General features: G+C 29.7%; 1 protein-coding gene across 3 annotated transcripts in view; it reads left to right on the forward strand.

Annotated features, from left to right (window-relative positions):
* Gprk1 (G protein-coupled receptor kinase 1) overlaps window positions 1-23581 on the forward strand; it is a 63003-nt gene that overhangs the window by 31453 nt on the left and 7969 nt on the right. For 2 of the 3 annotated variants that reach the window (XM_012283643.2, XM_003702547.3), the window contains exons 2-4: window positions 3105-3181; window positions 14863-14936; window positions 19336-19437. In XM_012283643.2, coding sequence (XP_012139033.1) covers window positions 3105-3181; window positions 14863-14936; window positions 19336-19437 — 253 coding nt within the window. The remainder of the gene's footprint in view (window positions 1-3104; window positions 3182-14862; window positions 14937-19335; window positions 19438-23581) is intronic. The other variant, XM_012283644.2, reaches the window with a different exon arrangement.

Raw genomic sequence — 23581 nt, forward strand, 5'->3', positions numbered from 1 at the left:
GCAATTAAGGGGAAGCTTTAGTTTTCGAGTTATTAGCGAAAAGCTATTGTTACTAAATATTGAATTCTACGTATGCCTCCGTGTCTCTGGTGGTGTATGAGTCAACATGCAGTCGCCGATTTTCTACTGTTTCTACAAACACGTCTTGTCGGCCGATAAAAAGCGTGAAATAAAATAATTTTAAGAAAAAAAATACGCCGACTTCGAAATGCACTAAAAAGTATAAAATAATTTCTATTTCCTAATGAAGTAATTTCTATTTCATTCAATCATACAATTACGTAACAGATATGAATGAAACCTATTTACTCGTTAGGTAGTATATTAAATACATTTCAACCTTTTCGGAGGCGGCGCAAAATTAAATAACATATTCAAAATAATCTTTTAATTTTGCGCCGCCTCCGAAAAGGTTGAAATGTATTTAATATAATACCTAACGAGTAAATAGGTTTCATTCATATCTGTTACGTAATTGTATGACTGAATGAAATAGAAATTACTTCATTAGGAAATAGAAATTATTTTATACTTTTTAGTGCATTTCGAAGTCGGCGTATTTTTTTTTTTTTTTTAATTATTTTATCTATCTCCATGAAGGTTAACATGTATTTTGACGAAAGCTTAATTTTTGTAATTGGACATAAACAATGTGAAATCCAGTTTCGTAAACTTAGTAGCAAATTCACACGGTTGTGATTCGATTTTCTCACGAGCACGGTTTTATCGAATACGAGACAGCAATTCGCGAGCCATTCGATTCGATTGTTGGTGCAGTGTTACAGTCTGGTCAGTGAACAGTCATCGTGGATTCTTGTTAGTACTGTAAGCGCGGGAACCATATTTGTGAACAACGTAACATAAAACCAAATGCCATCGCATCACATATTCGATAAAACCGTTCTGAGATTTTTTGAATTGCTGCGACGTATTTGATCATTATACGGGAAAAAAGTATATCTCCAATCTTTTACCGCATGAACTTTGTATGAACAGCTAATACAAAATTCATTACCGCTGTTCGATAAAATCTCGTATACGGTATACGAGAAAAATCGGTCTGTGTGAACCTGGCCTTACTGTTTACGTTCGGTCTTAGTGTTTGAATTACACTGCTCAAAAGAAATATGGCATAGAAAAATTTTAGGCAAAAATTGGCCAAATTTGACTGATGATAACTTCGTGAAAAATCATCGCAAAGTTGTGCTCTTTTTTTTTCAAATTAAAGCTTGAGATCTCTACTTTAAGACTCTGTAGTTTGATTTTAGATTTGATGCATCAATACCACAATAACACCGTAAAGGTGAGGTCATGTTTCCTATATTGAAAATTACAAAGTTTGACAAAATGCATGGACTTGCCACATTTTTTTTTTGGTGATACTGTTTACAGCAGCATAAAGTACAAACCTTCATCTTTAATTTCTAGTATGTGAAAAACCGCTACCATTTCTTCCCGCAAAGATACAGAACTTTAAAGAAACCCTTGCATTTAAGGCATATACCGCCGGCATTAGCATTATCCGATATGCACCTTGGAGAGGTTGCTGGACAGATTTTGCACATCATATGGATCTGACAAGAGCCTTTTTGTGTGTATTTGTATGTGTATGAATTATCGTCGAGAAACCTCGTTGAGAATCATTCTCGTATTTTGCAGTCCCAATTCAATTCGATTGCTTCCACATCCTGCAGTAAATTCAGATTTGAACCCTACAGAAATTTAAAAAGACAACCTGCCAATCTGTAAGACTTGTCGCAAGTCTTAACTCAATTTTGGAATGACATTCCACAAAAAGAAATTAGGGCTTGCATTAACATGAATAATAGGCTGCAAGGGATAATTCAACAACGCGGAGGAAACACACGTTATTAGAATTCAAACATACACACAAATACACACAAAAAAGGCTCTTGTCAGATCCATATGATGTGCAAAATCTGTCCAGCAACCTCTCCAAGGTGCATATCGGGCAATGCTAATGCCGGCGGTATATGCCATAAATGCAAGGGTTTCTTTAAAGTTCTGCATCTTTGCGGGAAAAAATGGTAGCGGTTTTTCACATACTGGAAATTAAAGATGAAGGTTTGTACTTTATGCTGCTGTAAACAGTATCACCAAAAAAAAATGTAGCAAGTCCATGCATTTCGTCAAACTTTGTAATTTTCAATATAGCAAACATGACCTCACATTTACGGTGTTATTGTGGTAGTGATGCATCAAATCTAAAATCAAACTACAGCGTCTTAAAGTAGAGATCTCAAGCTTTAATTTGAAAAAAAAAAAAGAGCATAACTTTGCGATGTATTTTCACAGAGTTATCATCAGTCAAATTTGGCCAATTTTTGCCTAAAATTTTTCTATGCCATATTTCTTTTGAGCAGTGTATATTCTAGAGTTAATTGCGGTTACCTTATATGATTAATTCCAGATTCACGGATGTTTAATGGCCACTTATATTTAAATTGAAATTAAATTATAGAAATGAGAAGGTTTGCAATTCTCGCGCATTATATTGTAGATTTAAAAGATTCTGTGTGAAAAATGGCGGGTTTTCTGGCATTGCTTCCTTCATTAACATGGATCAATGTATCGGCATGATCGTTCGTCCTTTATGTGTATATTAGTTATTATATTCGAACAGATCATTTAAATTCAGAAATTTCTTGATTATTTGCAGTCTGATATATTTAAAAATTTGTATTGTTTAAATTTACAAATTCGGAACTGTATTTCTGAGTTTTTCAAAATGTCTACCTCTCTTGAATTAACACATGCATTATGCACTATTCAACACAGTTTAATTTTATAAAGTAAAATATTATTGTATTTTCTATTATTATAGAGCGATACTTGGCATGGATCATCCTGCATTGAATCTCCTGTCATCATTAATTAATTGCATGCGTACTCAATGAATTCACAAAATAGAACGTTTTTATTCCACATTTTCAATGTTCTTTTTCTTTTTCATGGCACCCTGTATTATTCGTTTGATTGTTATCGTAATCATGGATATCTTTGTGTAAATTGTACAATGAAATTGTTGTTAATTGTTTTTAACGAATTTAATCGTTACACTCGGGCACTTCTTTCTGTTGTAGTGTACGAAGCGTAATGCACAAATATCTGGAAAAGAAGAAAGAAGTTAACTTCGACAAAATATTCAATCAGATGTTTGGTGAGCAATTTTTTCATGTATACCTTATTGTTACATGTTGATCCGAATTAACAGTTTATGATTAATTAGTAATAAATTAATAGTGATCAAATAATTCAATTTCAAGGTGGAAAATTTTGTCAAAAAAGTGATTCCAAGGGAAATAATTTTTGAACGATGAAGCTGGATCAATTATGGCCAGAAATGGTCCTCAAGATTTCTTTTGGGAGGAAGATGAAACATGAAAAATTATCTTTGCAGTTAATATTTATAAATTATTAAAAATTAAAATAATATTTATTTAATATTAAATTAATATTGGTCCAAAGTTAAAACAATATTTGTTTAAAATTAAAGTAATATCAATTTTAAAATGAAATAATATTGATTTAAAATTTTTAATTTGGTCATAATTTGTTAACATTTTTGTACGATAGTTGATAAATAATCTAGTTCGTTTTATAATAATTAATTTGTCTGTTTTAAAAACGGGGTAGTATGTGCGATTAAGTCGTTTATTTGATTAAAAATGTATCTATATAAATTATAGCAATGTAATTGAAATTTTAAATAGTAAAGTTACTTGTGGTAACTTAAATAATCAAATTAAATAAACAAAATTATGCCATGCGTATTTCAATAATAGAATTAAATTGTAGATTTATAGTAGAATAATTGAATAATAATTTATTTGATCAAAACGAGGAAATATTAAAAAGTTGATCAAAATAAAATATTTATAGAAGTAATAATATAAATTACTTTAAATTTCTTAACTTAAATTCTTGGATTTGCTAAATATCTAACATTATTGTTAGACTGTAAATAACTGTAATATTTACAATATTTTTATGAAATTTAATTGAAAGTACATCCTAAAATTAAAAATAAAGATGAAATGAAAAGGTAAATTGAAAATTGAAATAAAATAAAGTTTAAAATTAAAAATAAACATAACATATAATCACAAATTAAAAATAAACCAGAAATTAAAAAAGGACATAAAATAAAATCTTAAATTAAAAAATTAAGTAGAATGTGAAATAAGAAATAAACATGAAATACAATTTTTAATTAATAATGAAGATAAAGTAGAGTTATAAAATTATAAATTAAAGTGCAGTAGAACTTAAAATCAAATATGAACATGAATTAAAATCTTAAATTAAATAAAAGAATATAGAATTACAAAGTTGAAAATTGCACGGAAGTATATTCTAAAACTAAAAAAATAAGCTGAAGTAAAATCTGAAATTGAAAATAAACGTGAAACATAATCTTAAATTAGAAATGAAAATAATGTAAAACTACAAAATTAACAAATAAACTGTAGTTGAGTCTGAAATAAAAAATCAACATGCAACAGAATCTTAAATTAAAAATGAAAATAAACTAAAATTGTAAAGTTAAAAATTAAACTAAAATGAAACCCAAAATTAAAAATTAACTAGTATCTTAAATTATAAACGAAGATAAAATAAAATTACAGAATTAAAAATTAAACTGACATAAAATTAAAAATGAACACGAACTGAAATCTTAAATTAAAAATTAAAAAATTATAGTGTTGAAGGGTAAAAATGAACTCGAATCGGAATGTTAATTAGAAATAAAAATAAATTAAAGTAAGATTACAAATTGGCTTTCTGTTCTTACTATTCGAAATACTAGTCAAAATTCCAATAAGCGTCTTAGCTGTTACAAGATTAAAAGAAATTAAAGTCTGCTAATTCGGATTAACGAAGACGTAGTTAGAATTAATTAATCGTTTCTCTGTTGTTGATAAAACGAAAGTAAATGATCGTTCGCGTAAAATAAAGGGATCGCTTGAAATAAAGGATTTTCGCAAATGAACAGAGAAGAAACAGTGGTCAGGTTGAAATTTGTTGATTGTTCTATTGTTCTATTAATAGTTTGGGAATTTTTTGTTATAGGAATTTGTGGATTTGAAAATTTGGAAATTTTGGAATTTGAGGATTTGATAATTTGGGAATTTTGAGATTTGGGAAGTTGAGGATTTGATAATTTTGAGATTTGGGAAATTGAGGATTTGATCATTTGGGATACTGAGATTTAGGAATTTGAAAATTTGGAATTTTGGAATTTGATGCTTTGATAATTTGGGGATTTTGAGATTTGGGAAGTTGAGAATTTGGAGATTTTGAGATTTAGGAATTCGAGGATTTAATAATTTGGAGATACTAAAATTTAGGAATTTGAGAATTTTAGAATTTAATAATTTGGGTATTTTGAGATTTCGGAATTAAAGGATTTAAAATTTTCAGATTAAGAAATTAAAAAATTTGAAAACTTAAGAATTTAAAAATTGAAGTGTTTGACAATTTGAGAATTGAAGGATGTAGAGATTTAAAGATTAGAGAAATTAAAAATTTGAGATTAAGGACGTGAAGGATTTGACAGTGTGAGAGTTTAGAAACTTGAATATTTGGGGACTTTTATATTTATAAATTAAAGGATTAAAAAATTTGAGATTAAGAAATTAGAAAAGAGAACTTAAGAATTGAAGTATTTGACAATTCGAGAATTCAAGGATTTGAAGATTCGAGAATTGGAAGATTTGAAGATTCAGGGACAAGAAAACTTGAGAACTCGAATCGAGCGATAGACAGAGAAAAATCAGTAGTCAAGATGAAATCTGTTGCCTGTTCTATTGCACGGATTATTTCTCGTTCCTCTAAGTATAGTTTGCCTGCAAATATCTCCGCTTTTTACGCGTAATTATAGCCTTTCGCAACGGCAGTCATCCGGCGTTAAAGAGAATTGAAAATCAATTTTGCAACGCTCACCGAACTGTGCACTGATTGACCGACAAAACGCATTTGTTTCGATTTATTAAAATAGTAGTAGCTTTCATTGATCGATATATATCTAGAGCTTGAAACGATTACTAGACGTTGATATCGAGCTATTCTACAATCTAGAATCACCTTTAGTCGCCTAACGGAAGATGATGGATAAAGTGGATAATTGTTTGATTACTTGCTAATGAATCTATCAATTTTATTTAGTGGAACCTTTGTACTATACCACATTTATTTATTGGAGGAAATAATGGAATTGACAAGGATAAAAAATTATTTAATTTTGTTGGTAAAGGGTCTAGTTAAATTAAATAGTCAACTAATAACCACGATAGTCAAAAATACTCTTGAGGCAAATGAAACACCCAATGCGTCAGTTGATAACATATCAAAAAACATATCATACCAAGTTTCAACCCCATATTTCATTCGTGAGGTACTAAAAGGGAAAATTTCTGTTTAATTTGGTACAAAAATTCTGAAACATTAAGAGAATATTATCAGAATTTAGAATATTATCAGGAACTAGAATTTTATCAGATTTTTTGATCGCATATTGTAAGTGTAAAAAATCAGAAATCGGAAAAAATGCGAAATTTTGTTGAAGATGTCGGGCCACTACTTTTATATTAATGTGGTAGTTACATATTGGCACAACTATTATTCCCTAATTTTTTCAGATTTTATGATGAATTTTATAGTTAAAAAAATCAAGAACCGATATATTTCTTTAAAAAAGTACGTTTCACTTTGAATTTACATGCCTTTGTTTTCGGTATATTTATTAAAAAATCTTAAATAGATTCACATTTGCGACTGGTACAAACGATATGTTAGTCAAAGAAATAAAATTCATTTATTAATTAATTTTATGTCAGTTATATTTTGAAACGTAAAACGTAATGTTCGTGTTTGTAATAATTTTAATGTAGACTTAAAATGTTTATGAATTATCGTTATTCATTTCTGTATCCCGAGAGTGAAAAGAAAAATTATATTCTGTTATATTATATTAAATACAATTATATACACTATTATATACAATTTCAATTTCAAAAATTTCTATATCCATCTCAAATACATATAAACTTGGTTTCGTCTGCAGAATTTTGTACATCAACGTTAATTTCAAATGTTAACATTTATAATATTCATGGAACGTTTAAATCGCTGTTTAAAATTCAATTTGTTAAAATGCATTTATGGCAAACGTTCCATGTCCGAAGGTAATATTATTCTGCGGTAACATATGAATAAATTATAAAAGTGACTTCGTGGCGTGTGCAGGAATGTGCAAAAGGGAAATTCGTCGCATTTACACGAATCAATAAAATTGATATACCCAGAATTTCAGCTAAACCGTCTACGACATTTGAGTTTTCCGAATTCGAGATGACGCATCCAATGTGACAAATCATACACAGGGAGTCCAGTCATCCTGTATATTAGAAAATAAGGATAAAATATGCTGAAGATACTTATATGAGCTGTTTATTTTCGAAATGACCTAAGTCCATTTACATTCAAATTGGAAAGTTTGCGTTCAAATTTATGTTTAAATTGAAGAATTTGCGATTAAATTTATGTTTACATTGAAGAGTTTGCAATTAAATTTATGCTTAAATTTAAGAGTTTTAATGAAATTAAAAATATATGTATAGGATATCAATGCATCATATTCCTAAAGTCTATCAATACGAATATGGACAATAAATCGATAAAAATGCAACAACCTTAACTACATTTATAATGTAAAATGAAAATTCTATTTTATCGGTATTTTGTACCTACGAATATACTTTTCACATCAAAATTTACAGTTAGATACAGTAACTTTTGGGCAAAAAAGTTAACAAAGACCATTTTCATATTTGGATGCCTCAGAAAAAATACACAATTTTACAATTGAAAGCATCCCTCTAGCTTTGCTGCTTCTCGAGATCTTCAACAAAATATGATCCGTACCCCGCACCTTTAAGGCTATTTTCACCCCCTATTATGAATATTGACAGTTAAAAAGAAGTGTCGAATATTTTATATGAGTACAGAGAACTATACAGGGTGTCTCACAATTAATGTAGGTCCCTGAAATGTGGGGTAGCTGAAGTGATTCTGAATAAGATTTCCCTTTGCAAAAATGGGGTTTGAAATTATGCGTTGGATATCCACACGCTGGATTACTACGCGTTGGATTACTACGTGTTGGATATCCACACGCTGGATTACTACGCGTTGTATTACTACGCGTTGCATTACTACGCGTAGGATTACTACGCGTAGGATTACTACGCGTTGCATTATTACGCGTTGCATTATTACGCGTTGCATTACTACGCGTTCGACTACTACGCGTTGAATATCCACGCTCTGGATTATTACGCATTGGGCATCCACACGCTGGATTACTACGCGTTAGATTACCACGCATTAGATTCCAACGCTTAGAATTACCACCGTTGCATTATTACGCGTTGGATATTCACACGCTGTATTACTACGCGTTGCATTACTACGCGTTGGATAACTACGCGTTATCCGAAGCTGCCGCGCTCGCGTCAGCGCATGCGTAACCCTCGCGCTCAGATTGGTCCGTGTTTTTCCTTAATAATTCAAAAACTAAGCTTCAAACCCCATTTTTACAAAAGGGAAATCTTATTCAGAATCACGTCAGCTACCCCCCATTTCAGGGACCTACGCTAATTGTGAGACACCCTGTATATAAGTTTTATCAAAATTATTACATTGTGGTGGTCCTGTATGTAAGTACAAACTTGTATGAAAATTGATTCGAAAATATTGTTTCAATGAAAAATATCAGAAATAACATACAATTTTGAACTGCCATAATGAATGTTGCCATCTTTAATTTTGAAAAAATTATACAGACGCTAGCCATCGAATAGGACGACGTACGAAAATTTCACTTTTATGGCTATAGCACTGTGTCATACATGGAAAATTGTTTTAGGCAATGCAGAATTATTTCTAAGTACGTCGATAACAATATATACGTAGTAATTTGTTACTATCATAGTACATTGTGTGGTGAGTGATTAAGAGGCGTGCGTTTACGTTAGTATCGATAGCGCGTCGGGTAAAATTTGATGAACGCCGCAGAAAATGTCTGAAGCCTAAAGACTACTTTACAACTCTCCATTATCTGAGTTGAAAAGAGTTATTTGGGAAAATAACAAAGATATAAAGCATATGATCAGTGTATGCAGAACATGCCGGATACAAGCTGTGATTAAAGTGTGGAAATACAAGATATTAACATGTATTAATAATGATATGTACAGTAGTGTATCATGTTAGTAGGTTATAAATTATATGGTTTCAATTGAATAAACCTACGGAAAACATGAGAAATGCTGAAAATTTATAGTGGTTCTAATTTGATGACTGGAGACTGCACATTTTAAAGTTTAGAGCCCATGGACGCAGAAATACACTCCTCCAAATTGAGCTGAAGCAATTTTAACCCCTTCTCATGCCATTTGTTTATCAAATGCGTCAATCAAGATTCAGGGCTATAACATTAAAAGAAACAAAGAAAGTTAAAATATTGTAACTATTTTATATTCAGGGATCCTTGATAATGCAACTTATAGTTGGCCCTAAATTTCAAGTTGAAGAGTATTCAAAGTTTAAGTAACGTTTGTCACATTTGAACTGTAAGTGCGTCACGAGTGAGACTCGTCAAAGCACGAGAAGAGGTTAATGTGACTTAGTTGATTGACAAGAAATCTGTCAGAACAGATTTACATTTTGTCTCGAAAAATTGTTTATAACAATCATGAAATTGGTTTCTCAAAAGAAATCAACTGGGATTTTGAAAGAACACAAAATCTTACGTAAGAAAAGTTTTGTGTTGTATTCTTTGAAGAGATGAAACATCTCGAATTCTTTCGGCGAAAAAGTCTTCGAAAAATCTTCCGTTTGGACGTCAACGGGTTAATACCGGAAAATTGATGTTGATCAGCTTTTGAGAAAGCTAAAGGTAACTAGTGGAATATTAATTGAATATATTATAAAAATATTATTTATCGTCAAGCTATAAATTTAGTTTATGGTTTTGAAGATAACTATGTGAAAAATATATAGGAAACATTTCATTGTTTATTAGTTTTAAACAATTGTTTTTGTCATTAATAAATATGTATATGTATATATTTTTCTAATTTGATTTATTTTTTTATTTTTTTAGGGTCTTTGTATGTCTTCTTGGTGTTGCACCTTTAGTAAATGGATACAAATTTAACTAAATAAAGATTTAACTAAATAAAGAAAGTTAAATGAATAAAGTTTAACTTGGAAAGTTAAATCTTTATTCATTCATTTCAGTTAGAATACAAAGTCATTCAAAAAGTTATTGGACTCTTATTATCATAATTGTTTTCTGAATTTATTTTGCAATTACCAATTAGTATAAAACTGTAATTTCAGTTGATTTAATTAATATTAGTTCGTGGTAATTGTCATGACTTATTACTGTAATTACTTTTATTATTGCTGGTGTAACTGTTGTTATTACTCGTCGAAACGGCTGATTTCATTATTCACAAAAATTTCTACTTCTATTATTAATGAAAATTGCTTTCATTATCATTCATTAAAATTATTTTCATTTAAAACCACAAAATTTGTCGTTATATTGTGTTCAACTAAAAATGTGTTCAGATTTTTATTTTACACATCCAGAAGTAAAAATCCATAAATATCTGAAATTTTATTAAAAAGATGTAACTAATTTTTTAATTTTATTCCTCTCGCAATAAACAGTTGAAAATGTATAAAAACTTATATATTAGAGTATTCAGTCTAAGTCTTTCGTAATTATTGATAATAATTAATTAATATTTTAGCAAATTTTTACAAAATCGATAAAGAATAATAATTTATTATATAATAATATTAATAATCTATTAATGCATTATTGTTTAGTAATTTAGTATTTCAATATTTTATCAGTTTATTATTGTCATTTAATAATGTAATTAATACATCATTTTTATAAAATTGATAAAAGACAACAAATGATAATAATTAATTAATATTTCAGCAAATTTTTACAAAATCGATAAAGGATAATAATTTATTATTACATAATAATATTAATATTCTATTAATTCATTATTGTACACTAATTTAGTATTTTAATATTTTATTAATTTATTACTGTCATTTAATAATTTAATTTTCACAAAATTTTTATAAGATTGATAAAAGACAATAACTTTCAATAATCGTAAATGATAACTAATTTTAGTTTTACTAATGAATGAATAATTCTCATATTACAAATGCTATGGCCACTAAAACGTGAAAATAGAAACATTTGTTAGTAATAACACCTCTGCGGTTGCTTTTTCACATCACTTCTTTTTTCTGTACTTTTTTACCACACTTTGCAATCTACCAAAAACCGCAATCCACAACTCTCTAGTCAAAATCTGGTGCTTACGTGGGTTTCTATTACGTCAATAGTCAATGAGGGCACAGGAAGTCTAAAAGATTTCGAAGTTTTGACGGAACTTGGGAATTTCCGGTTAGTAGATAGCTGGGAATTACTACGTCAATATATATCAGTGATTTGTTTCTTATCAGGCAAATAGAATATGAAAATTTGGAAATTTAGGGAATTTAAGATTTTAGAAATTAGGGAATTTAAACATTTAGTAATTTGCAAATTTTAGATTTTTAAGAATTTAAAATTGGGGATTTTTAATTTGAGAATTTGGAAATATGTGAAATCTATTAATTTAGAGATTTGAGAATTTGGGGATTTGGAAACTTAGGAATTTTAACATTCTAATTTTTTAAAATTTTGATTATTTGAAAATATTTACAAATTTTTCAATTTTTAAATTTAAATATTTGTAAACTTATGGAATTAAAAATGTTGAAATTTGAAAAATTGTTTAAATATACAGGGTGTTACCTGTAACGCTACTCACAATTTTTCTCCCACTTGCAGCCACCTTACGAAAAAAAGTTTAGAATAAAATTTGCAGGGTATGAAGTACACAATAGATATTGGTAAAGCAAATTTTGAAAACAGTTTGTTCTCTTGGCAAAGTCAAGGTCACCTTGGGTTTTTTAAATAGGAACATACAATTTTTTTTATTCATAGCTTTAGAGGACATCGAGACGAATTCAAAACATATATTACATTATATTTTTATTAACATATTACTCGATTTACAGAAATGGAAATGTGAAGTAAAAGACTGGAATATTATGTGATGGAAGGCGGCATATGTTACATTTTGAACATGTAATTAAATAAAGTGTATTTTTCTTATATTCTAGTCGCGTGTTTACATTCAGTGATCTCTTTGGAACCAAATAATGGTTACCCTACCAAAGTCAAAAGCTAAGTACTTTACATTTTTCCACTTCTGTAAATCGAGTAATATGTTAATAAAAATATAATGTAATATATGTTTCGAATTCGTCTCGATGTCCTCTAAAGCTATGAATAAAAAAAAATGTATGTTCCTATTTAAGAAACCCAAGGTGACCTCGACTTTACCAAGAGAACAAACTGTTTTCAAAATTTGTTTTACTAATATCTATTGTGCACTTCATACCCTGCAAATTTTATTCTAAACTTTTTTTCATAAGGTGGCTGCAAGTGGGAGAAAAATCGTGAGTAGCGTTACAGGTAACACCCTGTATGTAGGATCGGAAATAATCGAGGTTGACGGATTACTAGTTTTTTTTGGGAATAATAATAACAGAATAATAATTTTAATAATTTAACAAGAGTATAATAATCAACGAAATATAAAAATCAAATACGGACATTGATACAACTTTTCGAACGACTTCCTACTTCCAACGTTACAACGAGACTCACCCGCGACGCCACGCCGTTTTCCTCGTTCGCCCTGGGTTCCCGCGTAAACGGAAACAAATGCAGTCTAATTCTTCGTTCCGTCGCTAATTTTCGCGCCAACCTGTACTACCGCCGATTTATCTTGGCGCCAATCGTCCACGTTTCCCGCTCGCCCGTTCGCGCCCGATCGTATTCGACGAACACCGAATAAACCAATCCCACATATAAAAGTTTAAAAATTCAGAAATCAACGCAATTTCAAAAATTTAAGTTTCCGAATTCAGAAATTAATCTGAGTTTTTACATTTAATAATTAAAAAGCTTGATCATTCAGAAAATTTAAGAATCTAGAAGGAATAAATTTCTGAATTTAAAATTTGAACACTTCGCAAATTCCCAAACTCAAAAATCTAAGAAATCGATATACATCTAAGTTTCTAAATTTTGTTAACACGAAATTTTCGTAGTGAAAAATTTTTAAGTGAACCTAACTTTTCCCGACAGAAAACCCCAGGGCAATTGATTTGCCCTATGCTAATAACGATTCTGTATATAACTAATAATTATTACTAAGCTTGTCCGTTTGCGAAAATAGAAAATCCTCTTAAATTGTGATAACATTGCAATTCAAATGCATGACGCTTAAAAGGATTTAGTTTAATTCGTCGTTTGTTATCTTGAACAACGTCTAACGTGGTTACCATAACAGCAAACACTGCTGTGAAACAAATCCTGGTTTTAAGGTGATCGACCCTCGTAATTTATTAATACACGGGTATTCCGTAGACAACGGGCAAACAAGGTTCCCTTTTTGTTTGTACCTGCTTGACCAAAAAAGAAGAAGTAAAATTTGATGAAAAACGGGATATTAACCAGTTTCAGCCTAATTAACATAATATTAGATTACAGATGAATGATATGAAATTTATAAATTTTGTAAAACGAACAAAACACAAATTTCATAATTATTGAAATCATCAAAATATTTATTGCCTCTTGTAATTAAATTTTTTATTACTTCCTCAAAATACTATTTTAAAATTATTAAAATAGAAAATTTGTCCTTATTTCAAATTTTTTAAGTAGAAAATGTTTACTGTTATTTTTTGATTATCTGTTTTTCAGGGTTTAGGTTTGGTTCAGGGTTTATGTTAATTTTTATAAAAAATTTTAAAGTATGCAACAAAGGGTTGAAGGAAGATTGTTCTACTTTTAGTGCAATTTTTATTGTAACTGTTTTTATAAAGGAAGTAAGATTAAATTGCTAAATAAAGAACTTTAAGATTAATTATTGAAATCCGGAAAATAATGAAGAGGGTAGGTGCACCAATTATAGGGAATGTTCCAATTAGGGAGCCTTTGCATTAAAATTATCGAGTAAATAGATAGACCTATAAATAAGTAACCAAATTGTTTATATTAGATGTAATATTAACAAGTAAGATTAAAAATAAAAAATGGCAATTTTAATATGTTAAAATATTTATGAAAGAAATATTTATCAAAGAATACTCATTACGCTTTCACTGATTTTTATCGAAGAATGATATAATATTGAAAAATATTGAAAATATAATAGTGTTTTTATAGTACTAAAAAAATAATAATAAAAAGATCGTATAATAATAAGAAGAAAAATAATATTACTTTTAAGAAATATGTTGTACAGGGTGTTTTCGAAATGGCGGTAAAACTGACGGAATTTGAACATAGTTTAAGTATTTGTACAAGAGTTTGATCACAATATATAAAATAATAAAATAAACAAGTTGTTTCTTTATTCTATAGTAAACAAATATTATAAATTAACAGATATAATTAATAATATCGCTATATAGGTTTATTACTTTATTAGGATTTGATAATTTAAAAATTTGAAAATTTAGCAGTTTTAGAATTTGTACATTTGAAAATTCAGAATTCATGAACTCAAAAATTTGATTTATTTTAAATTTACATCAGTATATTTACCCTTCTAAATTAATTTGTTTTTTATTTTCTATAAAATGTATTTTATATTTTTTGTTCTCTGCTTGCAGGTTACCTCTTATTCAAAGACTTCTGCGAGAATGTGGCGGAGGAGCCGATTCCGCAACTTAGGTTTTACGAAGAGGTTTGTATTATCCTATAAAAATACAAATATACTACACAGTAATGTTTATAAACTGTCACAAAGCTTTTAGCGATAAAATTCTTTCTGTTTATACTATAAAGCTGAACTAGTATACTGTAAGAGTCTACTGTTACGTGTAAGGGTCTTCTATTTACCTGTATGTACAGTAAAGTCTTAATGCGAGTGAAAATAATTTACACGATATAGCGATTGCGTGTGAAAAAGAAAAAGACGCTGTAATTGTAGCAGTCGACAAAATTCAAAAGTCTGTTGTATTATTTACAATACCAGTGTGTTCCTAACTCTTTTATTTTTAACCTTTTTTCTATGAAACTTTTACTATTGTGACATTTTCTTTTCATCTCATTTTCCAAATGAAACCAAACACGACGTGATTCGAAACATATTTATTTGTAATTTCAAGCGTTCCGTTAATATCGACAATTTTATTTACGTAAGTTATTATAAGTAAATATGTTTCGAATTACGTCATTTTTATGATACAAATATGTAATTTTAATTAGCACAATATGATAGCAAAGTCACAAATATGGTAGTGTGGGTTGTATGATCAGATAATAACGAATAAAAGTGTTTTATGCTTGCATTAGTTCCATCGATGTGTTACTATTTGTTTACGTTCGGCTTGGATCTTTTTTTCACATTCTCTCGTTTTTCTACATTCGGCAAACATTATTCAATGTAGGAACTGCTCGGGATAAGTTCAAACACGAAAGATTTGCTTAATTTGAGACTTTAATATAATTTCAACCACTTTTTCCAACTGTATTTAGACATTTTAACCACAGAAGTCTATGATTTCGCCTGTCAGATGTATCACGTGATTATCCGAATAGGTCCGAAGAAAAACGAAATTACCCGACGTGGCATTACTTCGTCTACCGCGAAAACTACAGTATAGCCTCAAAATAAGCTAAACGCTTGTAATTACAAGTAAATGTATTTCGAATTTCATCATATTTGTTTTCATGGTCTCATTTTAATCAGGAAGATATCGCGAATATGATGGTTTCACAAAAGAAAAATGAGAACAGAAAGTTTTATTCTTGCGTTAAAATCGTTCCGCTGTTATTACTATTTTTTACGTTCAGACATTTTCTTCGCTCGTTTTTCTACATTCGGCAAACTTTAATCAATGTAGGAATTACAAGATATAAGCAAAAATTCAGATTCAAAAGATTCGTTTATATCGAACTTTACTGGATAGAATTTTTTACAATAAGATTCTCCATAAAATGTAGCACCAAAGATATATATTATACAAATACTTTCAATTTTACATTTTGGAATAGATCATTAAAAAATAAATGACAAATAGACAAAAGATTTAAGAAAATTTTCAGTACAATTTTAAATTTCAAATTTACATCGATTTCATGCAATTTCAATTCAGTAAAATTAACTGTACAAAAACTTCTCTATGATAACCTTCATAATTAATTTATAATTACTAGCAATTATTTGAATACACATTTCTGTAGCTCATTCAGCAGTTTTTTATACTCTAAATTTTTTCAAATTCTCATTTTTTGAACAGTTGTATGCCTTTCTAGACTTTTAAACGTTTATTTATTAAAACGTCAGTTGGTGTCTAGATGGTTCATAAACATTAATGGAGAAATGATCTGCTAAAATTAAAAACATAAAAATGAATGGATTTAAAAAATTCATGTAGTCTTACATGTAGTCTTTACATCTCTAAATCTTTCTCAACATTTATTTATTTTATAAATTATAAATTAACCTTATAAGTCTATAATTATTTAATATTTACATTTATTTAAGATGATTATTCCTATACCATAATTTTTGTCTATGAAATCCTAATAGAAAATAAGTTTAATATTAATTTTTTTAATTTTATGAAGTGAATTTAAAATACCGTTTTTCCAAATTACACCGAAAAATTAATTATTTTATGCCATGTTTGAGATGTGAAAGTTTGAAAGATTAAAATTTATGAGTTTTTCTGTAGTACATTTCCTTTTTGCTTCGATTCTTTGCCGTCAATTTTTATTCTGAAACAAAGTTAGACTAATAATCTTTTGTCAGATTTTTGGCAATTTTTCGAATTCTTCCACAGTAGAAGCCGGAGGATTTTCAAGCGAAATAAGTGGGAAGGTCGCAAATTTAGTTGCCAATCCAATACGTAATCGCGAGTTTCCATCCTTGAAGTCATAAATTGCAAGTCCAGACATCCTGTTACAGAAAACACTCAACAGCGTACAACCATTATTGAACTTCTTGAAAAATATAGAGATTTCTGCCTCAAATCGCGTTAATCTAAATTGAATTTGCTACAACCTTCCAGATCCTATTATTTTTCATAAGCAAAAGTGCTGTATGTTTTTACGCTCCTATTCGTTACGCAATTTACATTTATATGTTTTAGTTAACTACATTTACATTTGCATTTCTTTTGTTACAAAAAATATATATCGATATTTGTTACCAAAAATTTACATTCGCATTTATATTTTTTACTAAAAAGTTACATTTGCATTTATATTTGTTACCAAAAATTTGCATTTATATTTGTTACCGAAAATTTACATTTATATTTATATCTGTTACAAAAAGTTTACGTTTCCATTTATATTTTTTAAAAGCAAAATATTACTAAATACTATGTACTGAAATATAATATTAATTGTTTTTGTTTAATTTTAATTAAAATCTATTCATCAATAATTTACTTAAAATTTACTGAAAATATATTTGCTTAAAAGAAATATTTGGCTAGGTTATAACTGATACAAATAAGATTTTTATAACTTCTTTATTTTAATAATTTTTTCAATTATAATGAGTGCTAACATATTTCAATAGCAATACGTTTAATTATTATAATTATTTATTATTTATACATATGTATTATTATTACATATATATTTATTTTTGTCACAAAATCTTCGTGAAAATTTATCATTGTAGCAAAACAAAAATAACTTTCCTATCAAAATTGAGACTAAAAAAATTACAAAATGTGTTGAGTTGAAGTTTAACAAATCATAAGTAATTTAATGAAATTAATGAAAATAATTAAATAAAATACTATATGTTGCAAATTCTCTTGAATTTCAATAATTAACTATCCATCTAATTAGTTATAAAATAATTAAAATAAATAATTAACTATCAGTTTAATTGGTGATCAAATAAATAAAATAACGTAAATCTGATTTTACAATTAAATATTTACCTTAATCGTTCGCATGCGAATTGAAAATAAGTTTTATTAAATAGAGTAAATATTGCTCTTACTCTAAGCGGAAATAAATACTGATTTATTGATGGATTATGCAGGGTGTCTCACAATTAGTATAGGTCCTGGAAATGGGAGCTAGCTGACGTGATTTTAAATAAGATTTCCCTTTGCAAAAATGGGGTTTAAAGCTTTGTTTTTGAATTCTTAAGGAAAAACAAGGACCAACCAGAGCGTGAGGGTTACGCATGCGCAGACGCGAGAGCGGCAGCTTCGGATAACGCGTAGTAATCCAACGCGTAGTAATCCAACGCATAGCAATGCAACGCGTGGTAATCCTACTCGCAGTAATCCAACGCGTAGTAATACAGCGTGTGAATATCCAACACGTAGTAATCTAGCGCGTGCATATTCAACGCGTAATAATGCAACGCGTGGTAATTCTAAGCGTAGGAATCTAATGCGTAGTAATCTAACGCGTAGTAATCCAGAGTGTAGATATCCAACGCGTAGGAATCTGACGCGTGGTAATCCAACGCGTTATAATCCTCGCTCTCTGATTGGTCCGTGTTTTTCCTTAATAATTCAAAAACGAAGCTTCAAACCACATTTTTGCAAAGGGAAATCTTATTCAAAATCACGCCGGCTATCCCCTATTTCAGGGTCCTACACTAATTGTGAGACACCCTGTATAAAACGATCGCTATACAAAGTGATCTGCCTCAACTTGCACACCCCAAGTAACTTGTAAAGTGTACGTTATAGCAAAAATTTTTTACAGAAAATGATTCTATGATTTAGAAGAATATATTATGTAGTGTACGTATTTTTCTTGTAAATACGCGTTCTGAATATTTTTAGACGAATTTTATTATTTTAAACAGAAATTTTTTATATAAAAATATGCAATGTTGTATTATCAATAAAAATGGATATACCTTTATTAGCTCTAGATCTAATAGTCGATAAGTAATTTCACTTCATCTATTAACCTTGAAATTTCCGAAATACTGTCTCCATTTATGAAAAAAGTATATACATCACATAATGTTTCTCTGATTAAATTATTATTAAGGATGTGCAAGCGCGGTGTTCTAAGTTCTTAGTTCCAGTTGTATTATGTCACGTATCGCTGTCTGGCCATATAAAGAATTTCTCATTTATGCATTGTAGATTAAGGCGTACGAGAAGCTCGAATGCCCGGAAGAGAGGAGAAAACTTGCCAGAAAGATCTACGACAATTTCATCATGAAGGAGCTGCTGGCACACTCCCATGTAAGTAAATCTCATTCACGACCGTTTTCTCGATCCTTTTTATTGTGCGAAACTTATCCTTCGCTTCAACACGCGAAATAAAAGCTTTCCGTTCTATTATCAACCATTGTGTTCGAAAGTTTGCTACACTATGCATTTATTTACCGTCCCGGCAAAATTTTCTGCCTCGCGGTCCTCTAATGGCCTAGACTCTAGACAAACACTATTTTTCTTTCTTTAATTAAAATTAGCATTATTGTACGTTAAAAAGTTGATTTATATACTTTGACAACATATAAGATATCAGAAACTCAATTTCAGAAACTAATCAATTAATTATTCAGAAAATTGGTTTTACTTATTATATTTATTAAAATTTTTTTTTTTATAGTAAGGAGAATTTTCACGCAGCGAGCTATAATACTTGATATTTTCAAATAAATTATTTCTAAAATGTTTCCTGTTACATTCGTTTAAAGATTAGGTTAAATGATGTGCCACCTGAATTAAAATAAAATTAATGGAAACTAGTGAAAAAATTTGAAATTTATTTATAATAATTGATTTAATATTTATTACACAATTTTATTACTTATATAATTATTATTTGTTACTTATGCAATTATTTACATAATAGTATTTTATTAGTTTTACACAAGTTTAACATTGAACCCAGCTTCATAAAATATAATTCATACTGCACAACTGTTAAAGGATCTGCAAATATGAGATGGGTAGTCTTAACCTAACATAAACCATCGATTTGCTTTGATCTCTTTTATTGAAACGTTCTCTGTATAAGATTACGATACTTTACTTATAGTAAAACATAATTGTAATACGTAAACAATATTTTGTATTATTGAATTTGTGAATAAATTATAGTAAAAAATAGTTCAGTAGTGTATAGCTTTGGAGTACTCTTCAAACTGTAAAGTTAGTAGTATGTCTAACTTGAAACATTGAAGTAGTTATTTTTTTTTTTTTTTATTTAATTAAAATCACATTCCTATAAAGTGCCTAGCAGTTTTATCATCTATTTAAATAAATTGTAACAAAAAATTGTTCGATAGGGTAGCTTCTAAACAGTTTTCGTAAAAATATAAAATTTGGTGATATACATAACTTGACATATGATAGTGTTTTGTTTATTAAATAATGTAAATACAAAGTGAATAATTGTTTTTCAGATCTTGTCAAAGTAATTTTGCACATATTTTTTCAACTTCTATAATCTTCAAAAATAAAATAATTTTAAGAAAAAAAATACGCCGACTTCGAAATGCACTAAAAAGTATAAAATAATTTCTATTTCCTAATGAAGTAATTTCTATTTCATTCAATCATACAATTACGTAACAGATATGAATGAAACCTATTTACTCGTTAGGTAGTATATTAAATACATTTCAACCTTTTCGGAGGCGGCGCAAAATTAAAAATACCTCAGTAAACGTTGCTGCCAATAACCAGTTGATTGTGGTACGGCGTATTGGAAATTAATAAATCCTGAGAAAGAATACGAACCATTATAGATATATCTGGTAATATACGTAAATGTAACTAATGTATATAGGATCTAAGAACCTATAAACGGAGCCCACGACGCGAGAATTACCAAATTTGCGGCAGATGGGCTCTATCTTTATAGTATATGCGGTGATCGAGTCTTTCCGTCGCATACTCTATGAATCTAGAATAATCTAGATAGACCATAGTTACATCTAGACGCACTAACACCTACTTCGCGGCGTGCTGTCGAGTTATATGTATAGAAAAAAAAATAGATACACAAGCTTTGCCTATGTTCGGCTGTCCAAAGGTTGACATGTTCAAGAAAATCTTTTAATTTTGCGCCGCCTCCGAAAAGGTGAAATGTATTTAATATACTACCTAACGAGTAAATAGGTTTCATTCATATCTGTTACGTAATTGTATGATTGAATGAAATAAAAATTACTTCATTAGGAAATAGAAATTATTTTATACTTTTTAGTGCATTTCGAAGTCGGCGCATTTTTTTTCTTAAAATTATTTTATTTCACGCTTTTTAGTGGAATGGAGAGAATTGTATAGGACACTGTGAGACAGTTCTTCCGGGCTTTTTTTTGTCTGCGTAAATGCCATGAACATAATTAAGTAAAAGACAACGTGGATATTCGTTTTTCAATTTTTTTTGCAACTGAAAAATGAAAAAATTTTTGGTAATGGTACCAATGGGGAGTCAGACTCTACAAGATGCGAAAGGCTTTGTTCCGATCGCACCACCCATCTAGGAAAAACCGGCGAACATGCATAGAAAAAAAGAAATAAGGGACACTCTTTCAGGGACAAGTACAAGCTAATTAGGATGCTTCATCCATTTGTTCTTTGTTAATTTTCTTTGCAAAAATTTACTGCGCATGTGTATCTCTTACGGTTTAGGACTGCGCAAGGGTCAAAGTATCCGTAAAATAATAGCAGATCCTGCGCAACAAATTTTCTATCAAATCAAATTGATGCAGTTTTAGAACGATACGGAGACTATACCAAGCAATGGGAATAATACACCAACGTCAACGTGAACTCATCTTGCTGCATAAGTCGCGTGTCAAAACGGCAAAGCTTAGTTAGTGTTTTGGTACAGTGCATTGTAATTGCCCTTTCTTGTCTTTCCCGTGCATAGCACGGGGCGTTCCACTAATATTAATAACAATAGTTTTTCGCTAGTATCACGAAAACTAAAGTTTTCCGTCAATTATGCATAAGGAAAAACTCGTTCAGAATCAGGCTACTAATAACGTATTAGAAGGACATAAAAATCGTTCGAAGTTGATTTCAAAAGTTAACAACAATTTTTGCTAATATCTCGAAAACAAAAGCTTTCCGTCAATTATGCAAGAAGAAAAGTTGTTCAGAACCACGCCCCTAACAACATATTCGAAGGACATTAAAATCGTTCGAAGTTGATTTCAAAAGTTAACAACAATTTTTCGCTAATATCTCGAAAACTAAAGCTTTCCGCGAAATTTGTATATGAACAAAATTGTTCAGAATTATGTCCGTGATAAGATATTAAAAGCGCACTAAAATCGAGAAAAGTTTATTTCAAAAGTTGCCGGTTATTTTGCAATAACAATACTTTGCAATTAAAAAATGAAAAATTTTTTGATAATGGTACCAATGGGGAGTCAGAACCTACCAGATGCAAAAGGTTTCGTTTCGATCGGTCCACCCAGCTAGGCGTAATCGGCGAACATACATAGAAAAAAAAAATATACTGATCGAATTGAGTAACCTCCTCCTTTTTCGAAGTCGGTTAATGATATGTTAGGTTAGAAGTGCTAACCTCGTATTTGTAGAATGGTTCTCGAAAACAATACATTTTCGGAATATTAATTTTTAAAACACACTAAGTTGCAAAAACTAAACAAATCATTAGGGAAATATATTAAAAATTCGTGTATTATAAAGAAGAAATTTGATCGTATAAAGAATCTTTGTAGAACCAAAATTACCTAACAAAATATTCAGTGACAGTTTGAAAACGATGGAGATCCAACTTTTGGGAGGTTAATGAAAAAAAAAAGAAAAGAAAAGAAAATTCATGACTCTGTTCGCCCGAAAAGAGATTACACTTTAAAATATGCACGATTTCGAACATGTTGATTCAAGAGATCGTTTACGAAGAAAAAAGAGAAAGACGAGCTTTGAAAGGCGTTCCCTTTTTGTGCTTGCAAGGCGGCGAAACTCGCTTCTAAAGGATGAAAAACCGCGGGAAAAGCACGTACCCTCGACGCTCTTCGTCTTCTCTATGAATGTTTGAACAAGGATTCGGAGAATGAGTGTTCTTCGTAGTTCAGAAGCAAGGTTTCTAATCTCTGAGCCTCTCGATACCTACGTACGAGGAGAAACTATTTCCGTGGGCTTTTTCACGCGACTTTTCCCCCGGGTTGTTTCGCCCCTAATTTTAGCCTCGCCTTTAACCGCTTTCTGGCCACGATTTTTCCCCTGGACGCATTAAAGAGCCTTCCATATCGCCGATAGACGTTTCCTATTAACAACCAGTTTATGAGTAACACGTGCCTTGTGAAATTACGAGATTTGTGATTTTGTTTGTTCGCCAGGAAACGGTTGAATTATGCTTTATGTTCGATTTCGAAACGCTTCTAGTCGCAGATGAATT

The sequence above is a fragment of the Megachile rotundata genome, chromosome 16, assembly GCF_050947335.1.
Source record: "Megachile rotundata isolate GNS110a chromosome 16, iyMegRotu1, whole genome shotgun sequence".
Classification (NCBI taxonomy): domain Eukaryota; kingdom Metazoa; phylum Arthropoda; class Insecta; order Hymenoptera; family Megachilidae; genus Megachile; species Megachile rotundata.